Source organism: Haliotis rufescens, unplaced genomic scaffold (assembly GCF_023055435.1).
Source record: "Haliotis rufescens isolate VD_foot unplaced genomic scaffold, xgHalRufe1.0.p SCAF_8, whole genome shotgun sequence".
NCBI classification, from domain to species: Eukaryota; Metazoa; Mollusca; class Gastropoda; order Lepetellida; family Haliotidae; genus Haliotis; species Haliotis rufescens.
The window spans coordinates 47224546-47243513 of NW_025964372.1; the positions used below are offsets into that span (position 1 = coordinate 47224546).

At 40.8% G+C, this 18968-nt stretch overlaps 2 protein-coding genes across 7 annotated transcripts in view; one reads left to right on the forward strand and one right to left on the reverse strand.

The window, feature by feature from the left end:
- Positions 1-6148, forward strand: part of LOC124152780 (AP-3 complex subunit mu-2-like) — a 33587-nt gene extending 27439 nt beyond the window's left edge. For 2 of the 5 annotated variants that reach the window (XM_046525837.2, XM_046525839.2), the window contains one exon: positions 4835-6148. In XM_046525837.2, coding sequence (XP_046381793.1) covers positions 4835-4900 — 66 coding nt within the window. In that variant the 3' untranslated portion in view covers positions 4901-6148. The remainder of the gene's footprint in view (positions 1-4834) is intronic. The other 3 variants (XR_007219335.1, XR_006863554.2, XM_046525838.2) reach the window with 3 other exon arrangements.
- A 3718-nt stretch (positions 6149-9866) lies between these two features.
- LOC124152777 (whirlin-like) overlaps positions 9867-18968 on the reverse strand; it is a 64217-nt gene continuing 55115 nt past the window's right edge. For both annotated transcript variants that reach the window (XM_048389037.1, XM_048389035.1), the window contains 2 exons: positions 15592-15741; positions 9867-13755 (listed from right to left, as the gene is read on the reverse strand). In XM_048389037.1, coding sequence (XP_048244994.1) covers positions 13522-13755; positions 15592-15741 — 384 coding nt within the window. In that variant the 3' untranslated portion in view covers positions 9867-13521. The remainder of the gene's footprint in view (positions 13756-15591; positions 15742-18968) is intronic.

The following is an 18968-nucleotide window of genomic DNA, read 5'->3' on the forward strand; positions in this document are numbered from 1 at the left end:
CATCAGCATCCTGCTTTCTACTCCATCACTCATATAATTGTTGGAATGCTTTGATATATAAGTCATTATTCATTCATATGAAAATCTAGCACTACATTCCTCAAGTGAGGACTCAATCCATGGGACAGCTACCAGTCTTAGGAATGCTCCATTATTCTATCTTTTTAAAACATTCTTCTAAAATGGATTGGGTGCATGATCTTTGATGGCTCCCATTTCTGGTGTCCCCTTTGATATTGCTGGAATATTGCTAGAAGTGGCTTAAAAGACAACTCTCTCACTCACACACTCACCCAGTGGTGTGTGGTGATGCAGTTTGCCGTACTGAATTGTGTCCCTTAGCATTGCAAGGATCCTGTTTACGGTTTCAACCTAATTCTGATCTTTGGTATGTCAGCACCATGTTGATGCTTGTGCATTTCACCAGCGCAGTGAGTGAGTGAGTGAGTGAGTGAACGAATGAATGAACAAGCTTAATGCAGCATCAGCAAGTTTCCAGCTGTTATGGATTAACACTCACACAATGAAGCACAGTTTCACTGGATGTTCATGATGTATCTTAGCCCTTGTCAGCTACAGAATTCAGCCCCAATCACTCAAAATACTCACTCTTATGCTTTAGGCAAAATTGGCTGATGTTCTCAGCATATTTTTCCAATTATTTCTTCATCTCAAAAAGCACCTTGAGGTTTTTACACTCAAACGATTAGACACTTGTGAAAACGTTCCACTCAAAATATCCTGGGTCATCCTTTTCACCACCCTGTTTAAGTTGTGTTGTTGTGTCCTTTGTTCGAGATTGTGTTCGAGATTGTGTTTGAGATTGTGTTTCAGCAGATGTGGCATGATCCTGATGAATATCAAGCTGTTTTAGTAGATTCTCACCCATTTTGTCATCTGTGTATTTGTAAACATCAGAGATGCCAACCAAATCAACTGTTAAATAAATGTCAGCTCTTTCATTATGACGAGAAATATAAATGTTTTTTGTATTTCATTTTTATCCTCATTATCAACATGTGATTTAAATCAGATGTTTTTCTCCGATATGATACCTCTCTGCATGAAGGTCTGAGGACACCTCCATGGGAGATCCCTGAGCGACCACCAAATCTAAATTTGGCGGTCTGGAGCCAGTCTGATGTCAGCTTTCTAAATGATTGTTAACGGGGTGGTCGGGTAGCCTAGTGGTTAAAGCGTTCGCTTGTCACGTCGAAGACCTGGGTTCGATTCCCAACATGGGTACAATGTGTGAAGGCCTTTTCTGGTGTCCCCCGCCGTGATATTGCTGGAATATTGCTAAAACCCGCATAAAACCATACTCACTCACTCATTTCTTAACACCTCGATGCAGACATTTTAATCTTATGAAAAGAAAATGCCTTGGAATGCAAACTACCCTCAATGAGTTAAAAATTAACACTAACCCGCGAGACAAATTCTTGTGGGCTAGTACAAATTTCAAATTTCCCCATTGTTTTAACATTACAAAGGCATTTATCTTTACCCAGGCTCCTAAAGCTTTTAAATGTAGTTCTAACCTTGTTTTGGGGGTAGATGCCATTGTGCTCAGAAGCAACAGTATGTACGAAATATCCGCAACACAGGGGGCTTAATGTTTTTGGCATGTGGAACTCCCCCCATGAGGTTCCTGAACACACAATGCCAGAAAGTGGACAAATGTAACAAATGTTATATTTGGGATAATACTTGATGTTCATTTTCGAGATACAGATGTCAGGTCTGCTTGTCTGAATGCTTCGCACTATCAATCGAAGAATTTAGAAGCCTCACTGCTTACTGGCTAATTAGAAAGTTCACCAGATGCAACCTCCTATGTGGTTGTCCTCAGATCTTCTCACAGAGAGCTATCATATCGGAGTAGGAGATCTGGGCTCCATTCTGCAAAGCCATCTTAGCACTAAGTCAAATGTAACTCCCATACTTTAACACTGACATAAGACAGTCATAGTGCTAAGATCACTTTGTGGAACGGGGCCCTGATATTAGATGAGATTGAAATGGTTGCTTACGAAAAATGTTCATTAGTACATCATGTACATTGAGTTATCTCCCTTACCATAAACAGGATTTCATATCTTCTGTTGACAGTCGATTCCTTTGGTTTCTCTGCTGTTGATCTAATTATTCAGTAGTCTGTTGTACAGTTTAAGCTAGATTGTACTGACTGCATGCTGAAAACGTAGAGGACTGCTGATGTATTTCAGTCTTAACCTTGCTTTGCATGGAGGGAAAAGGTTTTCAAGATGTTCGTAGTTCAGTATAAATTCATGTACTCATGAACTAATATTTAGTTTTAATATTGAGCTGTTATCAATATCTGTTAATCCTATCTTAACGTTAAGTTTATTTGAATTTTTTAAAATATTTCATTTATGATATATGTTGTTATTGCATCGGAAACAACAATATTTGTTGTGTCGCTCCCATGGAGTTCTGGGGTAGGATGGGTCCACACCACCCCATTGCTAGTCGTAAGAAGCGACTTGAGTGGGAAACCCATGTGGATTCAGGGATAGAACTGGTCCCTTGCAACTGTGGTGGTTGTAAGAGGCGACTTAATAGATCAGTTGGTTTTTCTCGGTGATTTGGTTGATAGCGTGTCAACGTACCCCGATAGCGTGGATCATTGCTCACAATGTCAATCACTGAATTGTCTGGTCCAGACTCAATTGTTTAAAGGCTGCGTCATTTGACTGGACTATTGCTGAGTGAGGTGTTAGGCATAGATAAACACACACACTCTCTGTATCAACTTTACCAAGTGAATTGTGCTTTGTTGGATTCATAATGTGGACGGGTGATCGGGTAGCCTAGTGGTTAAAGCGTTTGCTCGTCACGCCGAAGACCCGGGGTCCGATTCACGACATGGGTACAATGTGTGAAGCCCATTTCTGGTGTCCCCAACCCTGATATTGCTGGAATATTGCTAAAAGCGGCGTAAAACCATACTCAGTCAGTCAGTCAGTCATAATGTGGACAGATATTTGTTGAACGTGGTTTAACATGAATATTTCCCTTATCTGTATCGTTCATTTGACAAGGATTTATTTATTACAAACCTGCATACCCATCATCTTCCATCCTCGATAATCCTGTCGATCACATCTCCATTCTATCATGATAATAAATCCTGGGCCAGCAAGTGGATTTATTGCCAATACTCGACTTGCCTTGTGTGCATCTAAAAAACAGGAACTGGGACTGTCTTGTAGCATATGACTATCAATCCCTCTGTCTTCTACTCAGAATAACATATTTTCCCACTTAATAATAATAAAAACAGTCATCTGACTTTGTTCTCTATATCGAGGGCTCGCTCGTATGGGGCTGCAATTTTGAATGTTGATCTTTACTGAACTCGTATTCAGAAGTGGTATTTTGATTGGTTATTTATTTCAAACTCTTGATGTTGTGGCGAACAGGTCCAGGGTATGTCCATAGTTGAATGGAGATCGATACATGTATGATCAAATGGATAATGGAGGCCGTCATCTTCATGTGTTTTAGGAATCAGAAAAAAAGGAATGAAATAACTTTCCTGATTACCAAAAAAATTACCTAATTTTCCATTCTAAAAGTCAACCCTTGTTTTTACTGCCTGTCCAGGCAAAAGTTTTGAGATAATACTAACTGTGCCATAGTTTATGTCAAATTTAGGCCATGCCTTGAAGGTACTTTATTTTACCTTAAGACAGAAGGGTGAAAAAGTCAAATCTGATGCATTGGAAAATGGCTTGTGAACCATGACCGTGATGGCGAAAGACGCATCACACCAGCATTTTGTATTTAGTAGGCCTTGTTATTAAGGAACATTTGTAGGAACAAGTAGGAACATTTGTAGGAACAAGTAGGAACTGAACGAGTGAGTATGCTTTTGACGCCTCTTTTAGCAATAATCCAGCAATGTCATAGCAGTGGACACCAGAAATGGGGTTCACACATTGTACCCATCTGGGGGATCAAACTTGTGCCTTCGGTGTGACGAATAATCGCTTTTACCAATTGGTAACCCCACTGCCCAATGTATGAAAACATAACTGGTCGTCATGTGCAGCGTTAGAAACTAACAGTTTTCGTCCACTAGTCCTTATAATGATAACATATAGCAAAACCCTTAAAAATGGCAATTTTCTACTAGTCCTTATGATACCTTTACCATTCGGCAGTTTGGCAAGGACTATAGGACTAGTGCCAATTTTTAACCCTGCATGTGAATCCCTTTAAGCATTGTTTGTTTACATCATGGATCCACAGAATTTGGACTCTAGAAATATTTCGGTTTCTTCTTCTGCCGCTGTCATTGACCACGTGTTCACTTAGTTTCTCAGACAAATGCTAATCCATGTATAATTCATGTCATTTATACAAATGTTTCAAATAATTCAAATTTGATATACCGTATTAGACGTAATAAGCGCCCAGGGCGCTCTCAAAATTAGAAATAGGGGGCTCTTATTAGAATATAATTTTGGTGAGAAACAAATACAGAGTTGAAAGATCGTAAATTTTGTGATTTATGGTGACAGCCTGAAAAGAAACAAATGAAAAGTCTGTGCGTATTATACACGACAGATATATTTTCCAGGATTTAATTGCCCATAATTAAAGGTGCATATAACACACGAGTGCATATTATACGCGAATAAATAAGTGTTCATTGATCAATCGGAAGGGGTGCTAATTGGGATTGTTCACTAGCCAATATATTAGCAAATATTGCCGTGGGCGCTTATTAGAGCGGGGCGCTTATTACGTCGAATACGGTACACTGTGATATAACATTAACAATGTTGATATTCTCTGCTTTCAGAAATACAAACCTTTCAAGGGAGTGAAGTATTTAACAAGGGCGGGAAAGTTCCAGATTCGCACATGATCAACAAAGACTGTACTATTTGTGTTTCTGATTTCCATGTATGTAGGAGTATGCACATCATCACTGGGACATGATCAACAAAGACTGTACTATTTGTGTTTCTGGTTTCCATGTATGTAGGAGTATGCACATCATCACTGGGATGGCTGTACGGGACAGTCTGGTGCACAGAGACATTCTGACGATACGTCGGCAATACCTCACGGATTTGTATAAACTACATTCCTCCATCAACCCTGAATACATACAGCCACTGCGGTGTAGTCGATATGTAACGATTCAAGCGGTGGCCTGGCTACTGATAGATTGAAGCCAGCAAGTACTCAGACCAATGAGTTAGTGAGTTAAAATTTAAAGTCACATCAGTAGTATTTCAGCCATATCGGGACTATTAGGGCTGGTTATCGATATAGATCATTGAGATCGATAATTGTTAACAAAATATCAATCAATTATCGATAAATATAGATTATATTAAGCCAGCCCTAGTGACTATAAAATGTTATACATAGTAAATACACTGAAATCAGACCAAAGAAAGGCTTGCATTAGGCATCAGTCTTGCTTGACAACGGTATAAGGATCTATACCGAAACGTCGCTTTTTTTTGCTTTTTTTTACAGTATTAAAGAAGTTGTTATCCATAAAATTGTGTCTATCTTGCATTAGGCCTGTCTGCTCTGATTTCGGTTTAAGCAGATTTGTTTATGAACAAGTGAAAAGTCTGATCATGTGATATACAAATTAGTCCGTGGCAGTGGTTTAATGGTAAATCATCACTGCTCTGGAATGTAATCCATGAGTTATACACTTCCTCATTTCCTTGGCTCAGTTAAAATAGACGTTTGTCACCACATACCGGGGGTATCCTTGCCGAGCGATAGACGAACACAGTATATAAAAACTGTGATGTATTGACGACAGACAGTCGTAACAAGCTCATGGATACTTTGGTACCAATTGTGTGAAAGCGCCTCATTAACACACCAGGGTGCCGTTGTTCAAAACGATCTTAGCACTAAGATGATTGTAACACCCATACCTTAACATAGACTTACAACGGTAGTAGCTCTAAGGTGATCGTAACTCCCAATATCTTAACATTGACTCACGACAGTCGTAGCGCTAAGGTGATCGTAACTCCCATATCTTAACATTGACTCATGACAGTCGTAGTGCAAAGGTGATTGTACCTCCCATATCTTAACATTGACTCACGACAGTCGTAGTGCAAAGGTGATTGTAACTCCCATATCTTAACATTGACTCACGACAGTCGTAGTGCAAAGGTGATCGTTACTCCCATATCTCAACATTGACTCACGACAGTCGTAGTGCAAAGGTGATTGTAACTCCCATATCTTAACATTGACTCACGACAGTCGTAGTGCAAAGGTGATCGTTACTCCCATATCTCAACATTGACTCACGACAGTCGTAGTGCTAAGGTGATTGTAACTCCCATATCTCAACATTGAATCACAACAGTCGTAGTGCTAAGGTGATTGTAACTCCCATATCTCAACATTGACTCACAACAGTCGTAGTGCTAAGGTGATTGTAACTTCCATATCTCAACATTGACTCACAACAGTTGTAGTGCTAAGGTGATCGTAACTCCCATATTTCAACATTGACTCACGACAGTCGTAGTGCAAAGGTGATTGTAACTCCCATATCTTAACATTGACTCACGACAGTCGTAGTGCAAAGGTGATCGTTACTCCCATATCTCAACATTGACTCACGACAGTCGTAGTGCTAAGGTGATTGTAACTCCCATATCTCAACATTGACTCACAACAGTCGTAGTGCTAAGGTGATTGTAACTCCCATATCTCAACATTGACTCACAACAGTCGTAGTGCTAAGGTGATTGTAACTTCCATATCTCAACATTGACTCACAACAGTTGTAGTGCTAAGGTGATCGTAACTCCCATATTTCAACATTGACTCACGACAGTCGTAGTGCTAAGGTTGTTTTGTACAAACCACCCTGGTCCTCATTAATTATTACTTGAATTTGTCATTGGACCAGCATATTTGATGAAATTGTTGACCTAAGAATATGAATCGTCTAAGCCAGTACCAATGTGTTCACGTGTATGTAATGGACAATCCAGTTCCTTTATTAGTCTTGGCTTTATCAGTATCAGAGATGTATTGTTACTTTGATCATGCATCCGCCTGTTCTTTTCCTTAAAAAGCAGAAAGAAATTTAATAATGATTTGCTTAAAAATAAAGTTGGTTTGTTTTAACTAGGTGCTAGGTATTGCAGTGTTCTAAATTCCTTGTATTGTAGTGCCAATGACAGGTTAAAATCAGAAGTGCAGGGACCCAAAGGGCACACTTAGAAATCATGTTTTGTATATTACATGAATTCAGGGATAAATGTATTATCTCCTGCAAGAATCAAAATGTGACCTGAGTCATAAAATCATATGAACTAAGTTCAGTAGGTATGTCCTATGTCCTGTGTGAAAAAGGTTTTATAGAGTTGGACCTGCCTTGGTCGAACTCCTGTCAAAGTACACTTGTTCCTTGTGTGATAAGAAGGGGTTGAACATAGATGGGACTAGGTTTTAATCTTAGTTTAGTTGTTGTAAATAGTAGATATATGATGGATGTATTGCAGGATGTACCAGCAGTAAAAACACTACCCAGAAGGTTCGTGACTAGTAACATTATCAAAGGGCTTGTGGAATCACAGGAGTATTTCGTGAAATTCATGCATATTCATGGACCAACCTCCCGAAGGTCATCATTATGCTTGAATTTTGCTAAAATGTCCTGGGTGCCATTGTACAAGGCGATCTAAGGTGATTGTGACTCCCAAACCTTAACAGATTTACGACAGTCGTAGAGCTAAGGATGGCTTGTACAGCAGCACCTTTAGTTGACCGAAGAAGACCAGTAGCTCTATTGGTTTGTTCAGTGTCACAGGAAGCTCGTCTACCTTCTTAGGGGGCGGTCCGGGAGCCTAGTGGTTAAAGCGTTCGCTCGTCACACCAAAGACCCGGGTTCGAGTCCGGACATGGGTACAATGTGTGAAGCCCAGTTCTGGTGTCCTCCGCCGTGATATTGCTGGAATATTGCTAAAAGCGGTGTAAAACCATAGTCACTCACTCACTCTACCTTCTTAGTGCGATGTGGGACAATGAGGGACATCAGTTCTTCCATGAAGATACATGTGGATCAAAACACTACGTTTGGAGAAAAGTCATTTTCTAGCTTCCACAAAACATAAAGGTCCTATTCCTCAGGCCTTCTTCCCCACAGCAACCTTAGCGCCACATTATTGTAAGTCAAACAGTGAGGGTTACGATCATCTTAGCGCTGAGATCATTTGTGGATTGTGCCCAGATGCATCCGACTACAATCCATGGGCTGATGAAGTGTTAATGTTATTGCCAATTGCTGTGTACCTATTGGATGCTCAGTAAGACAGCTGCATTTGTGCAGAGCACAAGAAAAGGTTGTTAATGGTTAATATGTAGTGTTAGTGTGAACATGGTCAATATAATTATGTCATTACTGCCAGTGATAATTTGAACCATGGTGTGAGGGTGCAGTTTTGTTCATTGTTCAGCATGTAACTGCACTATCACAGTAGACACTGATCTCGAGACTGAAAGGTGCTGATGGGATGTGGCAGTTTTCAGAAGATGCAATCAGCTTTGATGTAATGGTAGATGTGAGAATTAACTGTATCCTATAACAAGGTATTATACAGTAATCTCAGCATGAAGTCCCCCTGACCATCATCGCCTATCTACAAGTAATCTTTAAAAGTGCCCAAGTCAAATATAGATGACAGTCCATGTGTATATTACCGATTTTTCAGAAAACGCAGCAGTGTAAGATTTCCTAGTAACTAATATAAAAAAGTCGAACTTAAATCTCTGCTCCTCGATCTTTGACATATTTGAACTTGTTGTGTATGGTTTTAATAAGCAGAGCCTCCCCCTTGTCAATTTCAATATGGTTTGTTACAAAATGATACAGGAATAATAAGAGATAAGTGTATCTAGAGATGATTGTCGGTACGTTGTTATGATGATCGCAGTTGCCTTGTCGGACAGGCAGTATCCCCGATTTATCCTCTTCTGGTTCTAAGGCAGCTTGTGATCAATCCAGAATGACATCCTGGATCAACGGAGGCTTTCCTGACAAACTGCTGTACAACTTAAGACATTAACATGTTCAGTGAGATTGGAATGAGTGAGTGAGTGAATGTTGTTTTCTGCTGCTGCAATATCACAGAAATATCACTAATCAAGTCTTGTCTGCAAACTAGGGTTGACAGTGTGAGTGAGTATAGTTTGGCGCCACTTTTAACAATATTCCAGCAATATCACGGCGGGGGACACCAGAAAAGGCATCACACATTGTACCCATGTCGGGAATTGAACCAAGGTCTTCAGCGTGACAAGCGAACGCTTCAACCACTAGGCTACCCGACTGCCCATTAACAGCATGAGCAACTGTTCAAGCTTTTGGGGTACGATCACATAATTCAACCAGGAGTGAGTGAGTGAGTGAGTTGGGTTTTAACGCCTCTTTTAACATATTCAAGTCACATCAGCGTGTCAGCTTGATGTGGGACGAGAGCCCAAAGTGATCATGTTGATGCAGGCCTTAGACATTAACCACCTTGGTGAAAGCCACGAGCATGGCTTGGTGCTGACAAACCTAGAAACATAGCCGGGGCGACCCGGGACGCGAACAACAGAACTGCTCAAGAGGTGTGTCGAACAGAATGCACTCTCTTTTAAAGGAGAGAACATTGTTATATCGTCAACATCCCATCTATGTTGTTGACTTGTTGTTTCTCTTATCTTGGCAATTATATCTTGATCATGTTGTAATTGTATTTATGAATCTGTATATTCTTGGTGTATAGATAAATCAATGTAAATGCCATGCTGATGGAAGATTAAATGTGAAATGAAAACATAAGTCTTTTGTAATATACAATATGTGATTTATATCCTCTGTGATGACGTGACAAAATGATCTATGGTTGCTATGGTAACAGTTGAGAATAGTACCAGACAGTATTACCTGTATACTCTGTGATCACTATGGTAACAGATGACAATGGTACCAGGCAGTATTACCAGTATCCTCTGTAATCACCATGGTAACAGATGACAGTACCAGGCAGTGTTATCACTATCCTCTGTGGTCACTATGGTAACAGATGACAATGGTACCAGGCAGTATTACCAGTATCCTCTGTAATCACCATGGTAACAGATGACAGAACCAGGCAGTATTACCACTATCCTCTGTGCCGACCATGGTAACAGATGACAATGGTACCAGGCAGTATCACCAGTATCCTCTGTGATCACCATGATAACATAACAATGGTACCAGGCAGTTTTACCAGTATATTCTTTGATCACCATGGTAACAGATAACAACAGTACCAGGCAGTATTACCAGTATCCAGTATAAGAAACATCAGAATTGCAGACCTGCAAGATTCTTCATACAAAATACAGACCAGCAGAGACCCCCCAAACACAGACATATTACTGATGCTAATCATGCTTATTGCACACATCGATCAAGTAGATATGTACCAATGTGTGCAATGGTCACCAAAATTGTGACATGCATAAATTTCACTGTTATTATTTCTCATCAAACCTGCACGTGGTGTCAGTGTTATCTCTTTAGAATATTGGGCGAAGCTTATGATGATAAAAATCAAAACAATGGGAAAATACTGTAGAGGATGGAAGCTTCCAGTATTTGTCATCAAAAGTAGAAAAATATCATGGAGCATTTTACTGATTCAAGAGCAGGGTTTTATGGGATGCGGAATTGTGCGTCCAGTAAGTGTATAGAATGGATGCGAAAAAAATATATATTGCGTCCCAAGGGACACACAATTCTAATCATTGCACCAACTTCTTGATGAGAAATATACAGTTCCTGTAATGACAGTAGTTATTAAACTTTACAATACAGTACAGTACAGTACACCATGGCATATTTTCTGTAAGGACCATTGAAATTGAGGGAGTGAGTGAGTTTGATTTTACGCCGCTTTTAGCAATATTCCAGCAATATCACGGCGGGTTACACCAGAAATGGGCTTCACACATTGTACCCATGTCGGGAATCAAACCCTGATCTTCGGCTTGATGAGCCAACGCTTTAACCACTAGGCTACCCGACCGCCCCTTGTAGGTCAAGGTAACACCCTGCAAGGTCTATATTTTAACCACATGACCAAAACCCTAGTCTGTATCCAGTAGAGCTGGAACACGTAGCGTAGGATAGACCATTGGCTTTACATTCTCATCTTTATAATGCCTGTTGTCACCCAGCAGTGCCTGGTCGTCCTACATAATGTTAATGTGAATGCAAACCCACATTATTAGGTACCATCGGTTGTATCATCCTCATGGAGCAGATAATGTAATTAAGTGCACAGCCGTCCATTGATGGGTTTAATACTGGTAACGTACCCTCCATGAACATGTCCCTCCACACAGTGACATCTTTGCTCTATAATGGCCGATTATCATGACCTTGTAATCAAAATAGTCTTCGAGGACGCGATCTGGCTCAAGTGTTAGTGACAGACCGCTATGTGACCAGTGATAATGAAGATGTGTTGAATTGAAGTCACTGACATCGACATGGTCTAGAGCACAAAACAGAAAATATCATCTAATATACCCCCCCGGGTTGCTAAAACTGATATATGTAAAACATTATAAAACCACTCAATCGGGGGAGTTAATACACAACAGCAATATATACAAGCACAACTAAAGTAAGGCTTTTGTTTCTCATGACACACCTGCCATAATCTCAATTTGTTGATGGTTCGTTTCTTGTGTAACGCTGCACACAAGATTACAGCTATACGATGACGGCCTGTACAGAATTGAGTCTGACCAGACAATCCAGTGATTGACATCATGAGCATTGATATGCAGCTGGAATACAATGACACCCGAGCCACTTTGTCGCCTCTTAGGATAAGCTGGCCTGCCGGGGTGCTATATTCTTATATTCTATATCCTATCCCCACGGGTCATAGTGTCAATATCGATACTTTATTTTTAAGACCCAACAGCCATTCAGATATTCACTATCAGCATATTCAATGTGAACAGTGATCCACGTATATATCAAAAACATCAATCTGGATCAAGATCACCTGGTCACGCTTAAGTAGCTCTATAAAAACGTCATATAAATATAAATTCATGTATCTTGACAAGAAAGTCACCAGAAACAAGATTAACGAAATTTATGAAAACATTATGCATGCATGCGATATCATCATGATCATACAATGGCTCCTAAATACAGTCTATCTGAAACAACATAGCTGATGTATTCATTCCCAAGAATATGTGAATACTGTACACAGAGGTGTGTGTCTTTGTTGTTTACTGCCATATAGCTGGAATATTGCTGAGTGCGGCGTTAAACAACAAACAAACAAAATAAATCTTTGTTGTTTAAAGCCACACAGCAAATTTCCAGCTATATGATCGCAATCTGTAGATTATCCAGTCCGGACCACATAATCCACTGATCGATATTGTGAGCAGCGATCTACGTCAATGGGGGCCGACGACATGGAGGCAACCAAGTCACCATGCCTGACCACCTGATTCATTAAGTTGCCTCTTACGACCAGCATCGGCTGCCGGGGCACCTTGCGTAACCCAGAACCCCAGGGGTACACATTAGTACTAAACAACTGACATTGTGATGTCCTGGAGGATATTGCAGACAAACGCCATTGCCTCAAGACAAGTTCCTGTGCTTGATGATTGACAAGCACAGATGCCATGGAGAGTTCCTTCCACTAAAATGAGTTTTCATCTCACTGGAAGCATCATGAGCATCCAAAATAAATGAGTTTTCCATATCCTAGAACATTGTGCCATTTGAACCAGGTATAGGCGACCCCATTCCATTATCTTCAACAGTATTCATCATCATCATCATCATCATCATCATCATCATCATCTAAGACTACTTCATCTCTGACCACTCCCGTCAGTCAACCCCTTCACTAGTATGGACAGTGTAGAATGTTCTCCAAGGTACTGGTCACATGCCATCCATCATAAGCCACTTGCTGAAGAATCCCACACAACACATCGCCAGGCGGTCGCAGTCCCTGACTTCAGTGAAACAACAGATCCTCAGTCATCAACATATAATTGCACATTCAATATTCATTGTTTTGAATCCATAGTCTGTCACCATCCCTCAGATAAATATTTGACAGCTAAACCTCCCCCAAAAGCATCCACATTCTTCATCTTTAACAAGTCTTCATCAGGTTGGTCCTTCCAGGTATATCCCAGTTCACTGTCAGGTCCAGAGGGGTGGAGGGGTGCTACCCCGTTTTTTTTCAGCCACCTTGACTTGGAAATGACACCTTGACTAGTTATTGAGCTGGATATGGTTCGAAAAATCCTGAATCCTCTAAGGAGACCAACACTTGGTCACATGACTACAATGGTCAGCTCTGTCGCTGGTTGTCACTGGTTCTCACTAGTTGTCACTGCAGGGTGGCTGACACCCTGCTACACACTTCTCCCTCTGTAAACCTCGGTGTGTCTTCCTGGCTATAATCTTCCTGAGTCCTTTTCTTCCATCCCGCTGGCAGCATCAACACCCTTCACCTCCACACCTGTCTCCGTGACCAGCAACTCCATCTTGTTCGCTTGCTTGTTCTTGAAGGCCTCAGCAATGGCCCTGGCTACGTCTGTGTGACCAAGGCCCACCATCGTCTGACCGTTGACCTCCAGAATCACATGGCCGACCTTCAAACCACCGGACTCAAATGCTGATCCTCCAGGCTAAAATACAAGATATAAAATATTGATGAAACTAATGTTTCTCACATGAAAAAAGTGTAACAATTTTATTGTTTTAAGTATAACATCAACCAAGATAAATTAAAGAAAATAGTGACCTTGAACTTGCCATTCCATCTGATGTGTTCAATAGAACGTCTGGTACCAGTCATATATTATAGGGTGCGTGATCAGAGGGAATTGGGAGGGTCACCAAAAAATACGACAGTCTCTTGAAGAGGGCCATAAAAAAAATTCACATATTCGGGGAGGGTCATGAAAAATGGACAGTATATAATAAAATACAAAGTACAGTAAACTACGGTTATAATGAACTCAAAGGGACTAATAATTTTCGTTCGTTATAACCGTAGTTTGTTATAAGCATATATACAGCATTACTACTGCAAATAGTCGGGACCACAAAGTAAGTGCGTTATATCCGTCAGTTCGTTATAAGCGTGTTCGTTTTATCCATACCGGTAGTCTACTCTATTTTAAATTGCATTTTGTTTGTACAAGGACACTGGGAGGGTCATCCAAGGGTCATTATTTTCTGTACATTAGTGCATAAAAAAACTCTGACCCCCACCCCCACCCAACCCTGCAATAAATGACCAGTCCCGAAATTATAACCAATACTAAATTGCCCCAATATTTTGGACCTAATCTGTGACCAGGGTGGAGTAGAGCACATCCCCAACAATCACACAACAATTAGTCATCCACATTAGGGCTGGGACGAGTCCTGATTTACTACCCGGGTACCCACACCCCTATTACCCGACCCTACCCGGGTACCCTCTGTTGGTGTCAAGAGATAGGTACCAAATTCCAGTTTGAAATAGTTTGACAGTAGCCTTGGTAAAATGTATTTAGAGACACGTATAAAACGATGTGGTCATGCATACACTGAAGTTGACTGAAGTTTTAGCTTTGTTCAAACATACATAAGTCAGAAGGAACGTCTTCATAGTCATGAAGAAATGCGAACATTCAAGACTTAAAATTGTCGTGTAATCATGTAGTTATATAGTGAAATTTTGTCATGAAACAATATATCACATGACTAACCACGGGTCTGGGTAGTCCTGTGGGTACCCGGGTCCTACTCAGTACCCACCCGACCCGATTACCCGAGTTACCCGTCCCAGCCCTAATCCACATGTACATTATCCTAATCTGTCTACTTCTACTAACGTGACGTGAATTTTGGTAAGTCTAAATTTTGAATGTATTTCTTTTGCTGTGTGACAAATTGCTATCTGACTGGACCAATGTTACCGGTACATTCAAACACCACTGGTGTGAACCCTTTTGTTTGTTTGGTTGTTTGTTGTTTAACACCACACTCAGCAATATATTCTAATTATTATTTTATACATTTCTATACTGCAGGTATCAAGGTACTGGTATCTGCTCAAATGCGGTTTTATTTGTTCCCCGACCAGTGGATCCGTTTGCATTCCGGTTATCATTCTCAACTTCCTGGGGACTTTGCAACCCAAGCTGCCTACAGCGACTAGCGTCTCTAGGGCTGGCTAAAAACATTGATAATCGAAATTATCGCTGATGAGAAGAAATATTAACAATTATCGATACGAAATTGTTGTCATCAATTATAACTTACATAAACTTACAAAAACAGACTTGTTACTGTCTGTAATGTCAATTGTCGAAGACGGAAAGCAACTGTTTTTGTTATATCTCAAACATCCACAAAGTAATCAATGCACTCATGTGTTACTCCTCACCAGTGGCTTCTCTGATATTTATCGATAATTGATCTCCATAATCTCCTGTGTATAGGTTGTGTGTGGTAAAACTCTGGAATCATACCTGTACATTGATGACCCGTGGGAGTGGCTGCCTGGTGTTGGCCCCGCCCTCTATCGCCAGCCCCAGGGTGGGTTTAGTTCTGTACAGGCTCACCAGGTGGAGTGGGATGTCGCCGTACACCTCCCTGAACTTGGCCTTCATTGATTCCTCCTGAGAAACAATATGGTTGACATGGGTCAAAACATTTTAGAATATAACGTAAACAATCTGTATTATGGAATTATAGTGCTATTTGTGAAAGGCTAAGGAACTAAACATTGGCCTGTGTGAAGAGTGAGTGAGTGAGTATGGTCTTAAACTGCCTAAAGCAATATTCCCGCAGTATCATGGCTGGGGACACCAGAAATGGGCTTCACACATTGTACCAATGTGAGGAATCAAAACCGGGTCTTTGGCGTGACGAGCGAACACTTTAACCACTAGGCTACGCAACCACCCAGTGATAAAGCACATCAATCAGCGATATTATAGCTATATCGCAAAACAAACCAGTGGTTGATAACATGAGCAACAATCCACACTATCAGGACAGGATGCTGCAGGTCAGCCAGGTCACACCGCCTGTCACGGTCACACCGCCTGTCACGGTCACACCGCCTGTCACGGTCACACCGCCTGTCACGGTCACACTGCCTGTCACGGTCACATGCCTACTATCTGCCCTGTTATGATGATGGGGATGAAGCTACTGTTTATTGTACAATGTGACCTCAGGCAACCACTTCGCAAGTTCTTCTGATGCTGAGTTCAGTGCAGGCAAACAGGGAACTGATAAGGAACACGCGGCAGCCATCATTGCCAACCAATTCTCATTTACAACAGTGTAAGGACAAACACAACACAAGGAGGGGTACAAATCCCAGTTTTCATCACATACACGCAACCGCTAAGAAGAAGAAGAAGAAGAAGAAAAAGGAGAATGAATGAATGAATGAATGAATGAATGAATCATAATAATAATAATAAAGAGCATTGACACCCTCACAAGAAGCATCATGACAGACAATAGATCCCACCCCCCCCCTCTTCCCTCAATCGCTTATATTTACCAATCATAATGGGAGGGCGTGGTTTGATTAACGCGGAGGTTCTTCATGATAGAATTGTATTGTCACCTTTGCACACATTTATTTGTCTGATGATCCAACTGTGAAGTATGTCAAGACTCATAATAAAAACAAGGCATTCCACAGTTTCCATAAACGAGCCAAGGATGTGGGACATAATCTCAATGTCAGTGTTGATTTTGTGGATGGCCCCTTACTGCTGGACTGTACAGAAATGAGTGTCAACCAAAAGAAGGGCCATATTATATCGGACCAGAATCAAGTTGATGTGCACTGTGTTGAGAAGATCAGCAACCCTGTAGATTCCTATGCTTGGATGAAGTCGGATGGCCTGAAAAGTGGCCTTATCAGGGCCAGTCTCTTCCCACTCAAAACCATCAATGTGTGATTTTGCATCAAGACATAAATATGAAATGAATTATATGAGTCTGTACAACATATGGTCAGTGGATGCCAAGCTTTGGCACAATCACAGTATCTAAAGCAACATGATGGAATGGCTCGATCCTTTTATTACCGTCTTCGCCATGCTTGTGGTTTGGACAGAGGTCCATCCATGGTATGACCCAGAATATGTAGAGGGCGTCATGGAAAATGATAAATACAAAATACCTTGGAATAGGCCCCTATACAGCCTCAGACGTTTCCAGGTCAACAAACCTGATCTTGTCCTTTTTGATAAATTCTATGAAATCATTCATATTATTGAATTTGTTGTCCCTTTTGACACTAATGTGATTGACAAGATACAGGAAAACGTGGCAAATATGTGGACCTCGCTTTGAAAATGTCACGCTTGCATCCAAAGTGCCAAGTTGTCTGACTCCCCATTGTTCTCAGAGCCTTAGGTTTGGTACCTCCCAATCTGTTGACTGACACTGGGAGAGTACCCGGGTTTGCTGCCAGGAATACAGCCCTTCTGACAATCTGGGTACTGCACAATGTTGGGGAGTCTTCACATTCTCCGAAAAGTTCTAGGTGGGTTCAACAAGGCAGTGCTTCCTGGGAGAAGTCCCATTCGCTGCCTGGGCTGCGTGTAGAGGGGGAAAGGACACTGAGCTGATGATGAGCCTAACCAGCCTGACTGTTCCAGGATCACCCAAAGCCTCTTTGCTGCATTTGTTAATTTTAATCTGTACAAAATAATAATAATAACAAAATAATGAATATATTTTTTAAATAATATGATAAGAATATTTTTGTATAATAAGAATGATTTTTGTAAATAACAACAATAAATATATTAAACAATAATGATAAATAAAAATGTTTTAAAAATGACATGATATTTTTTCAGAATAAGAATTATTTTAAAAAGGACAATAGTAACACTTATAATATTTAAATGATAATAATAACAAAAACCTTCTCATGCTGTTCATTATAAGCAACATCGGCTGCGGAGTAGACCGTGGGCCTGGGGATGCGGAATGGCTCAACAGACAGACATCCCTCCATCCAAACCACCACCATCCAGATGGTCGGCCCCGTGGTCGGCACCGTCGTCAGCACAATGGCAAGCTGGACTGATACGAACTGAAAGTCAGCCCATCCTTCAACACTGCTAATGTCCTTCAAGCAATGGGGGTATTACACGGATACCAAGTCCTGATGTAGCCCAGTTGGTGATCGCTTGCTGTGAATAGATCCACGACTAGAACTTCCCGAGCTTCTTGACGACAGATTCCTCCATAACCATAATGATCATCATCAGTTATCATCAGTTGTCGTCATAATCGTACGTTATTATAAGATAAAGTTATCACCATAATCATCAGTTAAGATCATCACCTAGGATCTAATCATCAGTTAAGATCATCACCTAGGATCTAATCATCAGTTAAAATCATCACCTAGGATCTAATCATCAGTTAAAATCATCACCTAGGATCTAATCATCAATTATCCTCAGTTATGATCAATTATCCTCATCTTGTGTGACTACAACTACCGCCCAGTTTCTCCTCCTGTCACGATGTATGACACATTTCGTCACTATATTCAACTGATCTTCCATTCCAAGCTGCATCAAACAGAGGAAGAACAGTCAGCTTCATCATCCAAACTGAGGCGAGATTGCAGACATAGTGCAAGAGTTGTCTTCACAGCATCATTCAAGAGGATGACATTCCCCCACAAACACATCCATGCAAGGAACATCAGGGTCTACAGACAATGGTCAATAAGCTGAGATCGTTTCTTCTACTCCACTCTCGGTTATGAAACCTTATCACAGAAAGATATGCCATAAATCAAACAGTGTTAAGTAACAAATGATTCTTGTACTTTCAGACTGTCCTTCAGACATCA